Genomic DNA, 22,096 nt, shown 5'->3' with positions numbered 1-22,096 from the left:
CCTCACAGTTCTCCTTGTCTTACTAGCTTTTTCCCCTCCTTGGCACAGCTCTCAGAAGCACAGGAAAGAGATTGCTTCAGTCTGGTGAGAAGTTTGGCACACATCTGACCAATGGCTCCATCTCCAGCAAATCCAAAGTTAGGTCGCTTGAAAGGAAACAGGCGCAAGTTAAAAGCTCCCTGACTGGGTGCAGTGGCTCGTGCCTGGAATCTCAACACTTTGGGAGGCCAGGGCGAGAGGATCATTTCAAACAAGGAGTTTGAGACCAGCCTGGGTAACAAAGTGAGACCCTGGCTCTACAAAAAAAAAAAAAAAAAAAAAAAAAAAAAAAAAAAAAGAGTGCCTGTAGTCCCAGCTACTTGGGAGGCTAAAGCAGGAGGATCACTTGAGCACAGGAGTTCAAGGCCACAGTGAGCTATAATTGCACCACTGCACTCCATCCTAGGTGATAGACTGAGACCCTCTCTATTTAAAAAAATGGGGGCCTCTCTGCTTCACGCAGAGGCAGGTTGCTGACCAACTCAGTGTTGATCACCCATGCAGAGGGACCATCTGTGGAGGCTCTCAGCTGAAGTCCAAAGAATCTGGGTGTGCACAGGTTGGGCTCTAGCCGGCTGCAGGAAGTGGGAAGGTGTGGCTTTGAGTCTCCAGAGTTTAATCCAGGACAGATCTGAAAGGGAAGTGGTTTCAAGAGGGGTCTTTTGTTCTGAATGCTTGCTACAAACAAGCAAACAAAAACCCTCCCGGCACCCCAACCTTTATCGAAGTGGACTTTGTTCTCCACAGAAAGTGTAGGCAAACAAGCTGCTTTGCCAGTTTGTTGGCGGCAGAATCTCTGGCTCCATCCATCTAAGGAGTGGCAAGGACTCGCGAGGAGGGCAGATGCACTCAGGGCGTCCCTCTTTCTTCCTCGCATCTGTCTCGCTGGAGATGGAATTGTGGTCCTCTGATTACCGTATCTGCTCTCCCACATAGGCTGGGGATCAGGTAGGGGTCAAGAAACAGGCTCAGGAGGCTGGCAGCCTGGGTCCCCTTCCTGGCTCTGTGTGTGCCGTCTGTGACCTTGGGCAAGTTCCTCAGCCTCTTCAGTCTTTGTTTTCTTATTTGTAAAGTGAGGATAATGACAGTACCTGTGTCACAGATGTTACTTGAGGCTCAGACAAGGTAGCACATTGAAAGCACCTAACACGGTGCCTGGCACAAAATAAACCCCCAATTAATATTAATGACATCATAGGAAGTTGGTTGACTTGACCCTCTTTATGAACCATCAAGGACTCAGCCTGTCCCAGGCAGCCGGATTTCACAACACAGCAAAGTTGGTGGGGCCTTTGATCTCTCACAAGGAATCACAGCTGAACTACAGCTTGGAGTAGAGTTATTTGCTTCCCTGGCCTATACCCCTCTGCTCCCCAGAGGCACTGAAGTCGAATTAGCAAGACCCTGCCTTTTCAGTCTCATTCCCCACCCACTACCTCCTTCCAGCCCCCAAAACAGGCCTGGGCTGTGCAGTTGTCTCAGCATCTCTGGCAGCTACCCTTCAACAGCAGTGACGCATTCTGTTGTTCTTGCCCAGGCACTTTCAGGGAGGGGAGCAGCTGTGGCTCTTTGGGTTATTGGAAGTCATGGAGCCCCTGTCATGGGAAGAAATGCTCATGTTATCTTCAGGGAGTTTCAGGAGGTTTTTGGCTCAAGGCACCCAACTGTCAGGCACAAAGAAAGCATTGTGTCCCTACCCTCAGTGTTCTCCTTTGCCCAGGTTATTCACACAAATTCCATTATTGTCAGGGCTTTGGCTGGAATAGCTTGTTCCTGCTGGGGCTGACCATTAGAACTGAGATGGAGGGAAAAAAGCTCCCCACTATCCCAATCCTAATCTTCCACCCAGTCCCCTCCTGCTCCCCAGGTCCCATAAAGTGGCTGGAGCATCTTGGCCTGGAAAGAAGCTGCCGTAACTTCCTGCATAACCAGGGAGGATGGAAGAGGTCTTTGAAGCTTTGCTGTTTGTGTCCCTCTGAATCAGGGGTTACTCTGGGTCTTAAACACAAGGAACACACACACCAAGGTTCCTAGCCAGGTGGATGCTCTGCGAAGTCAGGGCGAAGAGAATCTGGCCACACAAAGCCTCTCCACTGGAGAAGGATTTTCACCTGCCAGGCGGTAGGGCCCTCAGCCTCATTAATCCTGCTTAATCCTGCTAGAACATTCCTTCAGGGAGCCCACATTCCACCCAGAGCATCCCTTGAAGGAGGAGCTTCCCACAGTGCTGCGTTTCTGAGCTTCTAGATTCCGATCAGATGCACCTCAGCCCTGGGATCAGAGCCCCAGGCTTGCCTTCTGGTTTCCTTTTTCACTTCACCAGGAGCATAAGTTGGGTGGGAACTCAGCCTGTTCATTCACTTAGCAAATACTGGGTTTCCACTCTGTGCCAGGGCCTGACCTGGGCACTGCCAGTTGAGCAGGGAATAGCACAACCCCTTCCTCCCACCCTGGGCCTTGGAGAATGAATGCAGGACGTGGCCAAGGGTAGTCGTCTGGGCCTTGGTTCTCCCTACACTAACCTCGCCAGCCTGGCCCAGCCTGCCCTGATCCCCTGATGGTCCATGCACATGTGTTTACACTTGCATTGTTGACTGGGGTCCAGTTGCCTTTTTGGCAAAGGCATCAAGCATTCAAAGATGTTCAGATCTTTTCTGTTTGGCTCTTTTCCTCGGAATGAGGCTCCAGTGTGTCCCTTTAGTCCCTTAGCCATTATCCGAGAGGCTAGAATTCTGGCAGTGTCCCTGTGCATCTTTCCCCAATGGAGCAGAGAGCTCTCGGAGCAGTGAGCTAGAGAAGCCACCCACCCCGGCCGCTGGCAGCAGGGGAGGTGAGATGTTTCCGAACTCCTCTCAGGCTGTCAGATGGCCTTCAGTGGCACCGAGTAGCAAGAGCATACTCCCGCCCCTGACCTGCTCCTCAACTCCGTTGTTGAGACCTCAAGCTCCTCAGCTTCCAGAGTGATCCACCCTAGCTAAAAACCTGAAGTCCCTCCAGGTGCAAGTCCAAGCAGTCCCCAGCCAGGGAGACCAGGTGTTCTCTGACATCCCACACACCGGCACATTTGGGGGATTGCAAAAGAGAGGAAGGGAGCCAAAGACTGGGGCCCCAGGGTTCAGCAAACTCTCAGCTCCCCTCCCAGAGAGCACCTCCTGTGTGTTCTGGATCTCTAGATGAGCTTGGTTTGGGCCAAGTAGTGCTTCGTTTTAATTTTCTCTTTCTGGAAAGAAATACTTTTTATAAGTGAAGATGCTGCTCATCTGTCATATCCTGCAAGGTTAGACAAAAGATGTGTCGGCTGGGTGCGGTGGCTCATGCCTGTAATCCCAGCACTTTGGGAGGCCAAGGCAGGCAGATTACTTGAGCCAGGAGTTTAAGACCAGCCTAGACAATATGGTGAAACCCCATCTCTACCAAAAAAAAATTTTTTTCCAAAAATTATCCGGGTGTGGTGGCTCACTCCTGGAGTCCCAGCTACTTGGGAGGCTGAGGCATGAGAATTGCTTGAGCCTGGGAGGCAGAGGTTGCAGTGAGTCGAGATTGTGCTACTGCACTCTAGCCTGAGTAACAGAGTGAGACTCTATCTCAAAAAAAAAGAAGAAAGATGTGTTTAGCAAAGGGAGCTAGGGCACTGTCACAGCACCGAGGCATGGGCCTCCACCCTTAGCCAACATCAGGGTTTCCCTAGCTGCCAGTTTCCTAGGTGCTTGGGGCAGCTTCTCCTCTCTGCGAACAGGTTTATAGCCCAGTCTGCAGCCCCAGATTGCTCTGGTCTTCCCAGAACCCCAGTGAGCAGGAGAAAAACACGGAAACTAACATTTAGTGAGCACTGCCATGGGCCAGTCACCTGCAGTCTGTTCTAGGTACTCTGCCTCTTAATCCTCAGAAGGAGCCTCTGAGGTAGATATTATTGTCAACTATTTTCTTATAAGCCACCTAAAGTTGGCTGGGTGAGGTGGCTTACACCTGTAATCCCAGCACTTTGGGAGGCCAGTACAAAAGGATCACTTGGGGCCAGGAGTTCAAAACCAGCCTAAGCAATATAGTAAGATCCCGTCTCTACAAAAATTTAAAAATTAGCCAGGCATAGCGGCATATTCCCATAGACTCAGCTACACAGGAGGCTGAGACAGGAGTATTGCTTGAGCCCAGAAGGTCAAGGCTGCAGTGAGCTATGATGGCAACACCGCATTCCAGCCTGGACAATAGAGCAAAACGCTGTCTCAAAAAAAAAAAAAAGTCCGCAGTACTATCAAGGCTCCACAACTAGTATCAGAGTTCATATCTTAGCTATCTCTGCTCATGCCTCTAAACTGCATTATTCTGTGGCCCTGCTGGAGAAAACTAGGCTGACACCAAAGTACAGACTTTCAAGGGCCCTGGCAAGGCTCCTTCACACCAAAGCAGATTTCCACCTGCAGTCACTGCAGAGCCTTTCCCTTCCTTTAGCTGAGTTTTTTTTCCCCCCTGCTAACTGGAAACCCCCTGGGACAGGCAGCACTTTAAATGCTTATCAAGCATTTGTGCTTTAGTGGGAGTGAATTTTGAATTTTTTTCTTAAAAGTAGCTTTTGCTGGATCCTAAGGAAAGTAATGATAAAAATAATGGGTTGCTGGGTGGGGAAAGAGTCTGCTGAAAAGAGGAAGAAGGATTGTAGGATGGGAGGCTGGGGCACCCGTGGTGGATTTTACTTCACAGTGTTGTAGAAGGTACTAGATGCCACGATCATAAAGTAAGTAAAAGACCGTTTTTTCCCCTGCTTCCAGATTTTACAGTTGAAATGAGGAAGGCACAGCTATCTCCATGCAAGGGAGTCTGTTGTCATGCCCTGAGGGCGGGCCAGAGCTAAGCAGACTCTGTCCAACTCTCTCTGGCCTTATCGCTGCCATCCAAAAGGCCCATCAGCAGGCAGATTTGTATCTAGCCGTTGTTTATGTGCACCACCAGGGCCCATGTCTGTTTGAATCAACCAGGGTATCCCCAGGGCCTGGCAGAATGCATCCCACTTAATACGTGCTCAATACATGTTTGTAGGAATGAATATTGTTTACATTTGAAACAAAAAGAACCTGAACCAAGACTCTGGATTCTAGCCTTCCATTGCCACCAGAATGTCCCGCATCCTTAGCGAAGTCACTTCCCTTTCTGGGCTTCAGGCTCCTCATTTGTGACATGACTGCTATTTTGTCATTCCAGGGTTATGTTAAATTAATCTAAATCTAAATGTGCAGTGTTAAGGTTGATGAGCTCAGAACACACTCAGGTCATTGTTGCCGGATGGCAGTGATGGGAACAGCTTGGCTCTGACAGTTTCTGCAAATGTATACTGCCTGACCCTCAGCCTGTAGCGTAAGCAGAAGTCAGGATCTAGGGCTGTCAGGGGCAGAAGTCTCGGGGAGCAGCCAGGAAGACTGCTTTCTTAGGTCAAGGCTTTCATTCATCAGAAAATGCCTTCTAGGAGAGTGATGGTTACGAATGCAGGCCGTCGGGGCAGGCTGCCTGGGTTCCATTCCCACTGTGCTCAGCTCTGCCCTTCACCAATGCGATGACCTTGGCCAGGGTATATAACCTGGGTCTCGGTGACCACCTCAGTACTGTCACCTGATAGTCATGCCTGCCTCGGAGATGAGTGTAGAGAACTTTATTCTTGTAAAGCACACAGTGAGGGCTCTGTGAATGTGAGTTAGCAGTTTTGACTGCTCAGAGCACGAAGCCCAGAAGCTGGTCCCTGACGTCTACTGCTCTGGCCAGGGAGAGAAAGAAGGACTGGCCTCTAGCTTAGTCTCTGTCTTTGCCTCTTGATACCACTTACTTCCCATACCACGCCCATAAGAGACCCATGCTGAGGCCCCTTTTTACAGATAATGAAGTCTAGGCCTAGAAGAAAGTACTAGATCCCTTAACTTGCAAGTCCAGCCCCAGGTTCAGGACTCACCCATTTGGTTTCAGTGTTGCTGGCTCTCAAGAGTCGCTGTCTGGTTGGGAATGGAGAGAGCCTGCCTGAATAGTTGTAGTGTTGTAGTGTCTGTGTTTGATGCATCCCAGTCACAGAGCACAGGAGCATGCTTGTTCCTGACCCACCCCGAGCCCAGCAGGGGCAGGTGGCCCTGAGAGGAGGGCACGATAGGAGAGGAGGCGCTCTGCGTGGACCTGGAAACTAGGAAGAGCAGAGACAGCCCCCACCTCCAGACCCGCCCTCTCCTCCGCACCCTGCTGCCTCCCTGGATGGGATCCAGTCACATTCTGAGCACCCTGACCACCTCCAGCCTGGGGTGAGGAGGGCACGCAGTGAGTGCCTTGCTCCCAGCTGGAAAGAGCACAGCCATGGTCTGCTGCCACCTGCCTGGCCGGCCCCTCTGGGAGGGGAGCCTTCTTCCCTCAGTCAAACACTTAATTAACTTGGGAACACAAGAATACCATGTGAGGAGCGAGCTGTCGGTGCTTGTGTGAACCGGACCCTGTTGTTTTCTGCGGACTGGGGCAGGTGTGGAGAGAGTTTCAGGAGCCTGGGAGGTTTTTCCACCGTGCTGTCATTTCTCCAATAATTGAGTTCTCTCTCTCGTTGCAGGTGGAGAGAGACTTTGAAAGGGAGTATGGAAAACTCCAGCAGTGAGTGTCAACCCCAGAAGGCTGAGGTGGGAGGCAGGAGGGACAAGGGCCCTCTGCCAGGTCTCACCTGTCTGCCCACCGCCCTTCCCTGGGCTGCCCCTCTGCCCCTTGAGCACCCTAGAAGCAGAGGGCAGCTCAGGTCACCAGGCTGCTGGAATCGTTGCCCAGCAGTGGCCGCACGAGAGTCATTCACTCGAAGCCTTTGGGTGTAGCGGCACTTAAGACAGCGGGAAATGTCCCCATGGGGAAGGGCCCCTTCTCCTCCTCCCTGGCAGGCCCTCCAGAGTATCTGGGTTTCCCTCAGGGAAAGGGAAGGGGGATCCCCAGCAGCCTGTCCCCTGCCTTGCAGGCTGGAAGAGCAGACCCGGAGGCTGCAGAAAGACATGAAGAAGAGCACCGACGCCGACCTGGGTAGGTGGCTTTCCACCCGCACCACTGGCTAGGCAGGTGAGGCAGAGGTGGGCACCCTCCCTCAGCCCCCCCAAGGGCTAACTGACGTTGTTGCACTCAGAGGATGCGTACCCAGTGTCCCGAGAAGCAGCCTAAGGACGGACGGTCACTCACTAGTCAGATCCTACTTCCCACAGAGCTCGCACAACCCCACTTTGGATGTGTGTGCCGGGGCAAGGCTCTCCTGGGATTCTAGTCAGGGCAGTACTGCAGCTGGTGGAAGCTTCTGGTAGTAGATGTTTCCACTGCCTCAGAATCTGGTCCGCCAGCTGAGGCTGTCCAGAGAGAAAGGGAAGCACATTCCTTCCTGCAGAAACAAGACTCCCTGGCCGCTGGGCCAGGCACTTCAGTGGCAACAGGAATGGAAGCTGTGGTGTGTTAAAACAAGAGGTTGGGTTAAAGTGTAAGGCCAGAAATGCCCCAGATAATTCCGTCATAACAAAGGACACTGGGAGGTCCATGGGAGGTGGGGGCCAGCCGGTGCCGGAAAACAGCTCGGGCCCTTGGGGGAGGTTTCTTGGCTGGAGAGTTCTTGTTTGAAACAAGGAGGAACAAGGCCCAGGACACCAGAGCCACAGGCAGGTCTGGGATAAGGGAGCATCCAGAGCCCTTGTCACAGGTCATGTCCCAGGAAGGAGGCGACGAGCAGCCGGGAGAGGTGGAGAACTCCTTGAGGTTGTTTCTCCAAGGCCTTGACTTTTCCACCGCAGAGCAGCAAGCACTTGACCAAGGGTTGATCAGTGGCTTCAGCACTCCGTGTCCACCTCCGGACAGCCAGCTAAGCTCCACCTCAGTTCACTGACCCGGGAAGCAAGCACTGGGAATGCCAGCCCAAGTGGCACGGGCTGGTGTTGAAGATGAAGTCACCTGAGCAACATGAAGCACTGAGAACGGCCTGGCACAGGTCAGCTCTCGGGGGATGTCAGCTCCTGTTGTCACCATCATCATTGTTGGCAGCAAGGCTCCCTGACTCGTTGGACCTCCACTGCTCCTTCCCTGGGTTCAGTCGGAGGGACATGTCTATATACCACACTGGGATGGGGACTTGAAAGAGAGTTGGGTCTGGCCAGGACTGCTCACTTCCTCTCATTCAACAGATACTGAGAACCCACCTGTGCCAGGCACACTCAGTGCTAGAGAGTCAACAGCAAGACAGAATGAGAGCTTACATTCTAGGAGGAAGGCCCGCAAGAGATCCAAGAGAATAATTATAATGACATGTCATGGTGAGCACTGTCAAGAACAGTCAGGAGGTGGAAAGTGACCAGGTCCAGGGAGGCCTTTCTGGGGAGGTGTCCCTTGGGCAGAGTCCTAAAGGAATGAGTAACCCACACAAGTAGAGCCAAGGAAAGAGGGCCTGAAACACAGCAGACAGCAAGCGTGGAGGCCCAGAGGCCGGGGACAGCAAGCGTGGAGGCCCAGAGGCTGTGCACGCTGACCAGAGATGCAGAAGAGCCAGCAGGACGGGGGAGGAGCCATCTTCAGTCCCCTCAGCCACTCCAGCTGCTGAATAATGCTGTTACAGTTGTGAAGAAATTTTTACCTACGTGAGCTCTTCTGACCTTGAGATTGGCAGGGCACATGACACGCCCGTTTTATGAAAGAGGACACTGACATGTCCATTTGATGAAGGAGGAAGAGTTCAGCTCCTCTGCTCAAGCCCAGGGCCTTGTCTCCGCAGCGAAGCCTGCCCATGCCCCGGTCTTTCCTTTGCCATGCCACCCCAAACTAGAAACAGCCCCACTCCGGAACCCTGGCCCATCCACTCTTGGCTTGGCTGTCTGTGAGCCTAGTGCAAATGGGGGCAGTGTCACTGTCTCCTGACACCATTCAAAGGGCCATAGGGCAGTGTGCACCTGAGGGTGGAATTTGAGGACCAGCTGGCTCCTACTTGGTACTGCAGTTAAGAGGAAAACACTTGAAATATCCCTAATGGAGTTAGTTATTTGAATTTGTTCCCGTTTAATGCCAGTTCCTAAGCCTCAGCCAGTTACTGATGTGTAAACAAACACCTTTCCTACCAAGCACTGATCACAAAAGGAAAACACTCCTTCCCTGGGAGCCGCCGCCACCACTACCACCACCGTGCCCTGGTGAGTGCTGACTGCCTGTGCAGGGACTGTGCCCGTCTTGGCCTGTGCCATAAATTATCATGCCAGTGCTAATTCCTGGGCCGTGGGCTGGTCTGAACATGCACCTTGCTCCTGGGCCCTAGTGTTGCCAAACTGTCTGTGTCACAAGCCAAGGACCGGATTTGGGAGTTTGTGTGCAGTTGTTTGTTTTCTCGTTACTTCAGGTCTGAGTTACTTGGGTTGCATTTTTCTTGATCGGTCCCCACTGCCTTTCCAGTTCTGGAGCTGCTGTGACCCATTGCTTCCTTTCTTTCCTGCTTCTACAGACAGCTGCATTGTCAGAGCAGAAATGAAGCTAGGTTGTGCTGTGTTCACAGCGGCTTGCTCCAGAACCAAGGAGGGCATCAGGGGTCCATGAGGCGCCGTCTGTGGCTGTGGAAAACTTAGTTTTCCAGCAGAGAAACCAGGGTTCAGTGGGTGACTACGGAAGCTTAGGATTACTGTCCTCAGTCAGGAGTGGATGTGGGCAGAGACGGCACCTCTGGAGAGCAGTGGTGCTGGTTGCGGGGCGGAGGTGAGCCTGACAGCCACAGCAGTCTTCCGCACAGGGCGGGCGTCAGCGTTGTGGGTGGGTTTGCTGTTCTGCAGGCTGTGGGGCCACACCTCCAGCCTCGGATTCATGGGCTGGGCGAGACCTGAAAATGTGTGCCCCTGGAATTCCCAGATGATGCTGGAGACCCACACTGTGAGCACCACTGATCCGGACAATTGAGGGGAATGGAAGGTTGCCTTTCCTGAGTGTGGAATCTCCTGAGCTCCCCAGCAAGGTGGAAAATCCCCAGTTATTCTAAAAAAAGATGACCTTTCTTTCAGAAACTTAACATTACTTTCACAGTGCTCTGGTGGATCTTTGAATCTTACATTCCAGAGGCTGCATCAGGACTTCAGAGATCCAGATGGGATCCAAGACTCTTACTTTCTCTAAGGTTCAAAGATCACCAGCCTCCCGATGTGGGCCAGGCTGACTGTGCCCCTCTCCCAGTCCCTGCAGGGAACAATGAGGAGGGATATGTGCCAGAGCAGGGACCACAGGCCCAGTGGGGCATGGAGACCTGCTGTTTTTTGTTTTGAGGGGAAACACGGTCTTGCTATGTTGTCCAGGCTGGTCTCGAACTCCTGGGCTCAAGGGATCCTCCCGCTTCAGCTTTCCAAAGCACAGAGATTACAGGCATGAGGCATCACGCCCAGCCAAGGCCATGGTGTTCTTGGTGTCATGTACCCCAGCTCTGCTCTGCGCGCATGAATCAGGGGCATCACTGGGCAGGGATTCCAGACCCAGTTCTGCCCAGGGCCGGCCACTGAGTCCACTCAGTTCCATGACTTCATGACAATGCAACAGCTTTAGGAAAGAGTGGGGGAAGTGCGGCTGGGCCCTGTGACTCATGCATGTAATCTCAGCACTTTGGGAGGCCTAGACAGGTGAATCACCTGAGGTCAGGAATTTGAGACCAGCCTGATCAACATGGTGAAACACCGTCTCTACCGAAAATACAAAAATTAGCAGGCGCCTGTAATATTACCCAGCTACTTGGGAGGCTGAAGCAGGAGAATTGCTTGAACCCAGTAAGCAGAGGTTGCAGTGAGCCAAGATCGTGCCATTGCACTCCAGCCTGGGCGACGAGAGCAAAACTCCGTCTCAAAAAAAAAAAAAAGTGGGAAGAATGTCTCCTCTATCCTCTGGCTTTTTGGATTGTTTTCCTCAGATATTTTAAAAAGAATAGAAGACATTTTTCAGAAACATTTCCAGCTTTATCTAGAATTTTATTATCTTTCTATTATGCCATTATGTGATCATTTCATAATCAAATCAAGTTACACATTTGTTCCTAAACCTACAGTCACTTCACAGAATTTAAGAGGTGTCTGTTTTCCTCCATTTCCTCAGCATTTCTGGAAAGTTTACATTTCCAGCCTTCTCCCACAGTTTGCCCTTTTGCTGGGTGACTGTAGCACTCTCCTAAATTCCAGAAAAATCCCAGGAGGATGCTCCAGGCTGGCTAGTTGTCTACTCAGCGCTGCCTTGCTGGCTGGTGAAGGAGCCTGGGGGAGGTGGTCCCTTCCTCAGGGAGAGCACGGTCAGGGGTCGGGCTCCTGCCCTGGAGTGCTAGGCAAGGCCACATCTGTAATTAACTGGGAGGCGAACCTTATGTCATGGGTCAAGACAGTTTCCACAGTTAACATCTCTGAAATCAAAGTACTATAACACTTGAGAGTGTAGCCTGGTTTGACTGACAGCAGTTTTTTTTCTTAGTAGTTTTTAAAGTGAGTGTCTTATAACGAAGAGCATCTTAAATTCAGTAACGTGTAAATAAAAGAAATTCCCTTGCAGTGTGTCTTCTCTCCTGAGACCTGCCCCAGACACACTGACACTGGTACAGACAGCAACAGGCCAGCATGGCCCTTCTCCATGGCCTCTTCCTGCCCCTCTAGAATTTTGTTTCTAGACTCTAGAAATAATGGATGCCTGAAAACATGTTCAGGACCAAGAGCTCCAAAGCTGCCAGCAGGTCTCCAGCCCGCCTCTGAGCCGCCTGTGACTCCCAGGCTTTCCATCTGCCCAGCAGGGAATGTCAACACAGGAGGGAGGAGCACAGAGGGGTGGGTGGCACATTCGTGGGGACTGGGTACCAGGGCGCCTGAAACACATGAGTGGATGCCCCATCAGAGCCTCGTGGACCTGTCCGCCGGCTTCCTCCAGGCCAGATCACAAGGAGAGCAGTCAACAGGGAGGCAGCTGGCCAGGGTCAAGGGTCAAGGCCCAGCTGGCGCTCACAGCCATTTGACCTTGGAGACATTACAAACCCTTTTGTACCTGATTTGCCTCCTCTCTCAAATGGAACCAAAATAATTTCCCCTAGATGTTCCCTGGGTTGTTTGAGCTCTAAATGAGAGTGTATCCGAACCTTGACAGAATCCCAAGATGGGGACCTGCTGAAAGCTTTGGGGCTCCTTGTCCTGTACAAGTTCCCAGATCTCCATTATTTACAAACAAAATTCTGGAGGAGCAGGAAGACACCCTGGAGGAGGGCCATGCTGGCCCAGTGCCGTCTGTGCCAGCTGCAGAGTGTCCAGGCGAGTCTCAGGGGAAAACACGTTTTCCAGTGTATCTCGTCCTACTGGATATCCAGGAAACTAGGGGTTGGCAGGCTACAGCTGCTGGCCAAATCTGACCTAGTTTTGTCAATAAAGTTTTATTGAAACAGCCACATCCATTTTTTTTTTTAATGTGTTGTGGCTGGCTGTTTTCACAGCACAAGGCAGAGTTGAGAAGTTGAAGCAGAAATCATACGGCCCACAAAGCATGAACTGTTTACGGTTGGGCCTTTTGTAGTGAAAGCATGTGTAAACTGGAGTACTGTTACTCTTGTCCATGTGGGAGTCCCAAACCAGGCTTTACGTCCAAACCACCTGGAGATGCGGTTTTAAATGCATATTCTTGGGTTCCAGCTTTACTGAATTAGAATCTTTGGAGCCAGAAGCATTATATTATAGCCTCCCACCCAGATAGTCCTTTTCTAACCCAGGGTTTGGAGAACAGGTAAAGCTCCTCAAAAGAATCGCCCAGAACAGTGTCAGTATGGGGAATGAATATTAAACCAGGGGATCAGCAGCTCATGGCTGTGTGGCACTCTGCCATTCGGACAGCCGTGGTGGTGGGAAGAGGTCATCAGGGTGCAGGCCTCTGGCCATAGGAGGACAGGGTGCTGAAGAGAAGCCAGTGAAACCTGTCTCTTCACAGGCTCACTGAGCTTTGACTTTTTACAGCCCTGTCAAAATCTGCTGTGAAGATATCCGTGGATTTACTCTCCAATCCCCTCTGTGAACAAGACCAGGACCTTCTGAACATGGTGACAGCCCTGGATACTGCCATGAAGCGGATGGATGCCTTCAACCAGGAAAAGGTAGGTGACTGGGTCTTGGTTTGGGGTGGGCCTCTCCCTGGAGGGACTGTGTGGGGAGGCCTGAGTGGACTCCCTCTGCTCTCAGGGCACTTAGCCCTCCAGCCTCGTGTGCTGCACTGTGCCGCAGGCCCACGGGGCTCTTCCCAGACCGTTCTGCCCTGGCTCTCCCTGCTTCCTGAGGCTCCAAGAGCTCACATCACTCACTGTGAGGGTCGCCTATGGTGGTCCTGTTCATGCAGCCCCTGAGCCTTCTGTGGCTCAGGCCCAGGACAAGGAGAGTACCCTGTGGTCCTTGGGGCTTTTTGGTCCAGCAGTAGTTAGGGGCCCGGCCTTGCCTATTGTCCTCCCCTCCCCAGCGCCCCCAGTTGTAATGTCTTTGGGCTTTTCTTTTACAGGTGAACCAAATTCAGAAGACTGTGATCGAGCCCTTAAAAAAGTGAGTAAATGTTACCTGGGGGCCTCGCGGCACTTTCGGGAGAGGCAGGTCAGCGGCCACTTGGAGCTTGAACAGCATTTCTAACAGCCTGTCCCCAGATTCCCATGGGGACTAACAAGAAACTCTTGGGGACGTTAGCTCTGTGACCTGTGGCCTAAAGGTCTGTGCTACTGTGGGCTCTAGAGCACCTGCATGGCCCAGGTGAGCTCAGGTGACCCCTCCTCGCCACCCCCCACAAGCAATCGGCCACTGCTCCGGTGGCCATTTGATGGCTTCCTTTGGATTGAGAGCCAGTGGGGCCAGGCTTGCTGAATGGAGCTAGCAGAGATCTTGGCCAGCCCTCAGCGGACATGAGCAAGGCCTTTCATCTTGCCCTGCCGGATTGGGAGAGCAGCTGCCTGCAGCACTCGGCTTTAGAAATGTGGGGGTGGCCGCACACAGGGAGGGGTGCGGCAACAGGGTCTGGCCTGGGAAGGTCCCCTAGCTTGTGACCTATCAGGGTTAAGAATGCTTCTGTGAGACTCATCTTCTGTCAGGCAGGCCCTGGTCGGTGATCAGAGAGGCCTATTCCCTCGATCCCCAGGGCGGGGAACAGGCAGAGCCATGCCTTGAAGCCCCGAATCACTTCATCTTCCCTGGCCTCTCCCGAGCAGGCTGTGACCTAGAAAGCGCCTGCTTGCCCAGCTGCACTTCCTTGCCTCTTCTGTGGTGGTCCTGGGCAGTTGCCTTGCCAGGGCCGGGTAATGAGGCTCTGCCTAATTATCACTGGCCTGGCCCAGGGCCCAGAGGGCGATGAGGGGAGCAGTTTTGATCCTGCATCCCCTGGGGTTTGGGGTTGCTGAGCTGTTCGTCGACTGTGCAGGCCTGAAGTATGGGATTAGGAAAAGGCCCGCCTGTCACTAGCAAGCTGTTGTTGTTTTTTTTTTGAGACGGAGTTTCGCTCTTATTACCCAGGCTGGAGTGCAATGGCACGATCTCGGCTCACCGCAACCTCCACCTCCCGGATTCAGGCAATTCTCCTGCCTCAGCCTCCTGACTAGCTGGGATTACAGGCACGCGCCACCACGCCCAGCTAATGTTTTGTATTTTTAGTAGAGATGGGGTTTCACCGTGTTGACCAGGATGGTCTCAATCTCTTGACCAAGTGATCCACCCGCCTCGGCCTCCCAAAGTGCTGGGATTACAGGCTTGAACCACCGCGCCCGGCCAGCAAGCTCTTGTTTCTAAGCCAGTACTGTGGAGGCTCAGTGATGGCAGGGAGGGAAGGGGCTGCACCTCCCACTCTGGGCCTGGCCCCGCAGCCTCCTTAGAGGGTATCCACCACCCCCTGCCTGCTGGTGACTGGTGACAGTGCAGCCCTGTGCCACGGGGTTGTATAGGGAGCTTGGGTGCAGAAGGAGCTCCATGGCTGTGGTTTTCAGTCCTGGGCTTCAGGACAGACGGTTCAGGTCTGGTTGGGAAGGACGCAAGCCAAGAAGACCCTGCCCACAGAGGGCTCTTCTGTGCCAGGGCTGCAGGGGTCCCAGAGCCGGACACAGAGGCTGCCACAGGCACCCATGGCTGGCAGAGTGAGGCAGGGACACAGCTCAGAGAACTGGGGGACTGACTCCCACCTCGATTTCAGTGCCAACAAGGCGCCCTTGAAATCTGATCCCTGGCTTCTGGAGCCCAAATGGAGAGAAACCCCGGCCTCTTCCCAACACCCTGGTGGCCCACCACCTGCCAGGAAGGTGGGGGCGTGGCAGAGGGGGCGCACCATCTCCGCTGCAGATCCGCTGACCTCTGCGTGAGCCCTCAGGCCTGCCTGGCTGACTTCTCCCTGCATCCCCACAGCTGACATACGATCTCCCCCGACCACATAAAACCGCGCAGCCTGCAGCCTCCTCCCCATTGGCTTCCTCTTGCCAGAAGAGAAGCTCCCAGGGACCCCAGCACCAGAAACAGGAAACTGCAGCTTTCCTGTCCTCTGATGAAGATCATGGCCACATGGCCACCCCACCGCCCCCAGCCTCCCCGCAGGGGCTCGGCCTCTAATCCCATCTCTGGGCTGTGTTCACATGTCGGATGGGGATGCTTTCAATTTCCCTTTCCTGGTGGGTGGAAGCTCCCGGCCGCGTGGGCACAGACCAAGGCATGGCAGGCATTCCCCACCAGTGCTGGCTGCGCCCAGCCCACCTCCCAGCCGGCCTCCCTCTCCCTCCCTGTTCTGCTTCTCTTTGCCCCATGTATCCCCAGGGGAGTGAGTTTGATATTGAGCCTTAAGACAGGCAAGAATTGGCAGTGATCATGAGTGTTGCTTTGATCACTGGCCTGGGCCCAGCCTGGCCCTGTTATTTGAGGATAAATGTAAAGGAAACTTCAGGAGCTTACAGTGTAGTGGACAGCCACGATCTGTTCTCGAGTCAGCGGTGGGTGTGGCAGTGCCAGCGTGGTACAGTACTATGGAGGAAAGCATGCTGGGTGGCCTGTCCCACCTGCCCCCACCCAGCCTGGGAGTCTGTTTCCTCACATGTGGAAAGAGAGGGCCAAACTGACTTCTCAGAATGGGACAGTCAGCATCTAGGAGTAGGAGAGGAGGTTTTGGTGGGCTGAGGTGGGCAAGGAGAAAGGAGGGGTGAAGTGCGCTGGGACAGCAGAGTGAAGCCTGGGTCCTGGCCTTGCTCCTGGGGAGAGGTCCCCACCATGTGATTGGGTGGTGTCAGCAAGGCCTCTGTGGTGTCCCGGGGGCATATCTGAGAGGGGTCAGCACAGGGGCCTATCCTGTACGTGTCTCCACCTCCCCTGTCGGCACCCTGAGCCCTGAGCTGAGGTCCTGCGCAGCACCATGGCACATCCACCGTCCACCCCTGGGCTTTGGCAAAGTCTTCCATTGCTGAGAAGTAGAAAACAGACAGATGGGGCCTCAATAGGTCAGTGACCAGAGCAGATGTGACAGAGTCCTGGTCCCCCACGTTTCAACCACCTTGAGGCAGGCTTCACCCCACCCTGACTGATGTGAGTTTTCTCGGAATGTAGAAGGGTGTGACCCTTGTCTCTACCCCTAGGGAATCCCAATTCCAGGATCCAACCTCCCCTACCTCGGTGGTAATTTATCAGCCATCACCTCCAGTGGCCTGAGCAGGCAGAGCCTCTTGGTGACTGAGGGTGCTGTTGCTGTAGTCAGTGCTCCTGGTGGCTCTGACCCTGGCCCTGAAAATAGTAAGTCCCAGCTGTGGGAAGGGGGCTCTGAGAGGGCCGCAGGGATGTTGGGGGTTGGGCTGCTGGAGCAATGAGCATGCAGCTCCTCCCATCCTGCGCTGTGGAAGGTGCCTTGTGTACACGTGGCTTCATCCTGTGATGCCCTCCTTCCTGCGGATGTGAGCTCAGCGTGGTGGGATTGGGGCCAGGGCCAGAGTCCTCCACCTGCTGCCTCCTGCCTGCTTATGATCTTTGCCCTGTCCCGGTGCTAGCACCCAACCCGCAGCTCCCAGGCACCCACAGGGCCGAGGTACTGGGACCATGCAGGCAGCAGGTGGCTTCCAATACAAGGTCCAGGGTGAGGACTGGGGTGGCTGCCAGTGGTCCGTTGGCCATTTGGGGCGGAGGGAGAGGTGGCATGGTAGCCTTTGAGGCCAGCTGCACCTGCTGCCTGAACACGTGCCTCTCAGCTGCCCAGGAAGGGGGGCGGGGCGTCCCAGCAGCTGCAGATCCACAGCAGCTGCCCTGGGTGAAAGCATCAAGCCCAGCTCCTCCCTGCGGTCTCACTCCAGCCCACGCCATGGGTGGCCATGCGTCCTGGTGGTGTCTGCTTCCTCTCAGTTCCACAGTGCTGAGGGGGCCTGCGTTCTCCATGGGCAGTGCTGGGAGGCCCATGGCTTCTGCCTAGCAATTTGTTCAGATGCTGGTTTGATGACTGTGTCTAAGGGCATGGCTGAGGATTCAGGGCACTTTGGTGGCTTCACCCACTTAGCACTTTTTTAGGCAGGGAGCCCATGACGGATACTTGAGATGGAGGATTCATGTTAGTGGCCTTTCTTAGGGATAAGACCTTTGTTTCATCAAAGTCTACTCCCTGGGTCTGTGCTTTAGTTTGGGGCATTTAATGCTTTGGTAAAGTTTATATCTTACTCTCTGGCAAAATTGTTCATTACTCTTAACTCACCTGGACACTTGATTTGCTGAGGCTTTTTAAAACCAGGCTCATGACTGCAATCCCAGCACTTTGGGAGTTCGAGACCAGCCTGGCCAATACAGTGAAACCCTGTTTCTACTAAAAATACAAAAATTAGCTGGGCGCGGTGGTGCACACCTGTAATCCCAACTACTCGGGAAGCTGAGGCATAAGAATCACTGGAATCCAGGAGGCAGAGGCTGCAATGAGCAGAGATAATGCCCCTGCACTCCAGCCTGATGGAGAGAACAAGACTCCATCTCAAAATCAAATTCATGGTCATGTTCCTTTGAGAGGCAGATCTGAGAAGTCCTGCTCCGCCTTGTGTCTGAGCTCCTAGAAGCTGACAGTGAGCCTGCTGGCATCCTCTCAGCTCTGAGTGCCTGTGAGAGGCTGACCCCAGCCTCAGTAACTGCTTCCTGCCCTCATCTTTCCTCCTCTCTGGGTTCATGGTAAAAACCTCCAGGAGGAACCAACTCTTCTGGTACTGGCTCACCTCCAAATGGCCACGGAGTCACGGGCTCCCTGCGCTGCACAGCTGGACCCCGAGCACTCCTGGGACTCGGGCTTGCCCTGCTGTCACACTGAGGGCCAGCCCTCCAGCAGCAGCGAGAGCCTCAGGAGAGCAGTGCTCCTGGTCGCTAAAGGCCACATGGGTCACAGATGAGGCCCCTGGGGACCTGCAGTGCTGCATCGTCCACTGCTGCTGTCTCTGGGGGCCACTCCTCTGAGTCTCCCACGCGGTCCCTTCTAGTCATAGTGGGGTAGGAAGAGGTCCTCAGGGCATTTTCCTTAAGCAGCTGGTTGGCGCTTTGGCCATTCTAATCAGTGGCAGAACTATAGGACTTCTGCTTTTTTTTTCTGAGACAGAGTCTTGCTCTGTCGCCAAGCTGGAGTGCAGTGGCACAGTCTCAGCTCACTGCAATCTCCGCCTCCCAGGTTCAAGCGATTCCCCTGCCTCAGCCTCCCGAGTAGCTGGGACTACAGGCATGTGCCACCATACCCGGCTAGCTTTTTTTTTTTTTTTGTATTTTAGTAGAGACAGGATTTCACCATCTTGGCCAGGATGGTCATGATCTCCTGACCTTGTGATCCCCCCACCTCGGCCTCCCAGAGTACTGGGATTACAGGCTTGAGCCACCATGCCCGGCTCTGCTGCTTTCAAGTTGCCAAGGACGCCTTGAAGGAGAAGGTGCCCTGGGCCAGAGTAAGATTTGAGCTCTGTCACCTGCCATTGGAACTGTGAGGGCTGGAAAGGGTGCCACACAGAGAATGTGGACACCTGTGCTCTCTTCTGGACCTTCTCTGCCTCCTTGTGACCTTGATTGAGTTACATATCATCTCTGTCCTCAGTTTCCCTCCTTTTTAAAAGTGAAGTGTTGGCCAGATGACTTCAAAGCACCCTCCCCACCATCTTCTAGTCATTGTGTGGTGCAGCTCACAGGAGGTGGGGGTCAGGGCCCTATGCTGCCCGGCTCCCGGCACCTGGCCCACAGCCCTGCCTCCTCTCATCTGTCCTTAACTCCACGACATCCTCATTCGCACAAGCTGCAGGGGACAGAGCCTCATCTGTCTTGTTCACAGTGAACTCCCCAAGACCTAGAGCAGGGTCTGGCACTTAGTAGGTGCTCAGGACATATTTTTGAATAAGTGAGTGCTGGTCAGGCCACCCCTCCAAGAGCAGGCCCACCTCCAGCCAGCTCGTCCCACAGGTTTGGCAGCGTCTTCCCGAGCCTCAACATGGCTGTGAAGCGGCGGGAACAGGCCTTGCAGGACTACAGGAGGCTGCAGGCCAAGGTCGAGAAGTACGAGGAAAAGGAGAAGACGGGGCCAGTGCTGGCCAAGCTCCACCAGGTACCAGGGAGGGCAGGCAGGCAGCGGGTGGACGGACAGGCCTTCATGATCGCCTGTGGAAAGTCCCTTCTTTCACCTGGGGGCACCAGGACCGAGACTGCATGTCCCCACCCCACCCATCCTGTATCCTGCACCAGCAGAGATAGGGTCTTGTTCCCTAGGCACGAGAGGAGCTGCGGCCCGTGCGGGAGGACTTTGAAGCCAAGAACAGGCAGCTGCTGGAGGAGATGCCGCGCTTCTATGGCAGCCGCCTTGACTACTTCCAGCCCAGCTTTGAGTCCCTCATCCGAGCGCAGGTGAGGCTGCCGGGCTTGGTGGACGTATCTCGTGCCACTCCCTGTGACCCATGCTGGAAGGGTGGCTTAGTCATTCTCCACCCCAGGCATGGCCCCGAAGGAATTCATTCCAGTACCAGAGTGCCAGGCTTGGCAACTCAGGGGCCCTGACTCTCTGCTCTTTTGAGTTCTGACATTGCTCTCTGATGAATCCCAGACCAGGAATGGCTGAGGTACCCCTTTGCCTAGTCGTTCCTCCCTGGGTCTCCCTGCATTTCACTATAAGCACCCCCTCCGCCCCACACCCTCAGGTGGGCAGGCTCCTGGCCCAAGTGGTGCAGAGAAGGGATATGAAGGGTGGAGGCCTTTTCTGAGGACCCAGCTCCCTGCCCCGCCCACCCCTAGCATGTCCTCTTTTTAGCAGGAGATGGCAGAGTCCTGCCTTGGAGCCACCAGGGAAGGGGTCCCAGAACCCTGGGGAGAACCACACTCTGGGCTGCTGCTGGGAGCATGGGGCCACACCACTGGGGGTCAGACATGGGCCAGGCCCCAGCGTCTCCTTCCAGTTGGGGTGGGAGGACACAGAGTGGCAGCACCTGTGGCTTCTGCCCCCCTCACCCCCCCTACCCTGCTCCCCCTCCTCCCCCACTTCCCTCTCCTCCCCCTCCTCCCCCTCCTCCCCCTCCTCCCCCTCCTCCCCCTCTTCCCCCTCCTCCGTCTTCAAGCCTTTAGCAAGGATTGTTCCCCCAACTGGGAGGGTGGGCGCCCATGCCAAGAGCAGGTCCCTTCCACGCAGGACCCCACTGATGGCTTGTGCTAAGCGACAGCCTCGGGACGCCAGCACCTGTGGCACCCCTTGGTGCCAGATCCTCAAGCCACAGGCTCTGTGCCTCCCAGCCCCTGCGGTGTGAGCATGGCTGGGCGTCTGGCACCCTCCTGTGGCCGCGGCCATTCCTGCAGGCCCTGCTGGGCCAAATTCAGGGTGACCACCTGCCCCAATCAGGACGCCTGGGCAGGGTTCATGCCAGGGCTGGGCCTTGTCAGTTACCCACATCCTTGGTCCTGTGCCATCTCTAGGGGACAGTGAGAACTAGAGCCTCATGCAGGAGGGGTGAGGGACTTCTCCCAACACTTCCTCCTATAGTAAGGGCTCCCTCTCGCCACCCCGCTGGGTTCAGTGGAGACCTGGGCCTGCCCCTTCCTCACTGTCACCTGGGTGTTCCCCTGCACCCTCCCTCCTGTTGCCAACAGGGGGAAGCCACAAGGTGCCAGGCTCCCGCGTGCCCAGGTTGGAGAGGATGGGAGGCCAGGGATGCCCTGTAACCAGGCAGCATCACTGGGGGCTGTTGGCTGCCTCCCAGGCCCCAGCCTCCCCCTCACCCGCCCGGCTGCCATTAGTCATGAAGAAGTAAGCATTCCCAGTGACTCACCATGCAGTGGCTTGGGCAGGGAGTGGGGGTAGGGTGGCCCACCCCCAGCCCAGAGGTGACAGTAGTGTGTTGAGACCTGCTCACTTTAGCCCCACCTTGGCCAGTGGAAACTTCACTGTGGGGGTCACGGCCATGGGTCCCTGCCCCACCTGGCATTTCCCACAAGGTCCCCTCCTGTCTAGAGCACCTCGTGTGTAGAGTATAAAGCGTGGAAGCTTTCAGGAAAGTGCATGCTTTCATTGGTTCATGAGGTAGAAACTGAGGCAGTAGTAGCCCCTATTGTCCTTGGAAAAGCGCCTGGTCCTCAACCATCTGGGGATGCTGACGGGCTTCCCCATTCCTCTACCCACCCCACCCTCATTCCTGTGCCCCATCCCCCTGCCCCGTTTCTGGTGCCTCCCTAGAGGGACCCCTGGCAGTGAGCCTGGCCTCTGAGCTGTGCCCCTGGCCACGCAGCTCGGGCCATGAGCAAGGGTGGAATACGAGTTGGGAGGCAACGGAAGGCTGGAAGGGCATCCCCTTTCTCACCTGTGCTTCTAAAGCTGGCTTAGGGCTTTGGAAGCCACCAGCCTACCATGCCCTCGTTCTGCCATGGACAAAAAGCCTTGGATTTGGATTCTCCCTTAGCTTACAAAAAGCAGTAGAACTCCAGTCACGGTGCCCATCATTCCACAGCCACCCTAGGAGGCCAGTGCCTTCCTGCACTGCTGCTGGGGGAACCAGGAGCCCGAAGCAGGTGCGCCTCCATCTGCAGCCAGAGGCCCGGTTGCTCCCTGCCTCCTTTTGGTTCAGTCACAGCTAGTGCCTTTCCATGTCTTG

The 22,096-nt window shown here is 54.6% G+C and overlaps 1 protein-coding gene across 5 annotated transcripts in view; it reads left to right on the top strand.

Annotated features, from left to right (window-relative positions):
* BIN3 (bridging integrator 3) overlaps positions 1–22,096 on the top strand; it is a 54,964-nt gene that overhangs the window by 24,662 nt on the left and 8,206 nt on the right. For 3 of the 5 annotated variants that reach the window (XM_010347723.3, XM_003937165.4, XM_074384053.1), the window contains 6 exons: positions 6,608–6,648; positions 6,998–7,059; positions 12,996–13,132; positions 13,528–13,568; positions 19,431–19,572; positions 19,734–19,868. In XM_010347723.3, the coding sequence (XP_010346025.1) occupies positions 6,608–6,648; positions 6,998–7,059; positions 12,996–13,132; positions 13,528–13,568; positions 19,431–19,572; positions 19,734–19,868 (558 nt within the window). Of the gene's footprint in view, positions 1–6,607; positions 6,675–6,997; positions 7,060–7,900; positions 9,192–12,995; positions 13,133–13,527; positions 13,569–19,430; positions 19,573–19,733; positions 19,869–22,096 lie in introns of those variants that run through there. The other 2 variants (XM_074384054.1, XM_010347724.3) reach the window with 2 other exon arrangements.

Source organism: Saimiri boliviensis, chromosome 13 (genome assembly GCF_048565385.1).
Source record: "Saimiri boliviensis isolate mSaiBol1 chromosome 13, mSaiBol1.pri, whole genome shotgun sequence".
Classification (NCBI taxonomy): Eukaryota; Metazoa; Chordata; class Mammalia; order Primates; family Cebidae; genus Saimiri; species Saimiri boliviensis.
Note: the sequence above shows the minus strand (reverse complement) of the source record. Positions and strands in the feature narration are given on the sequence as shown.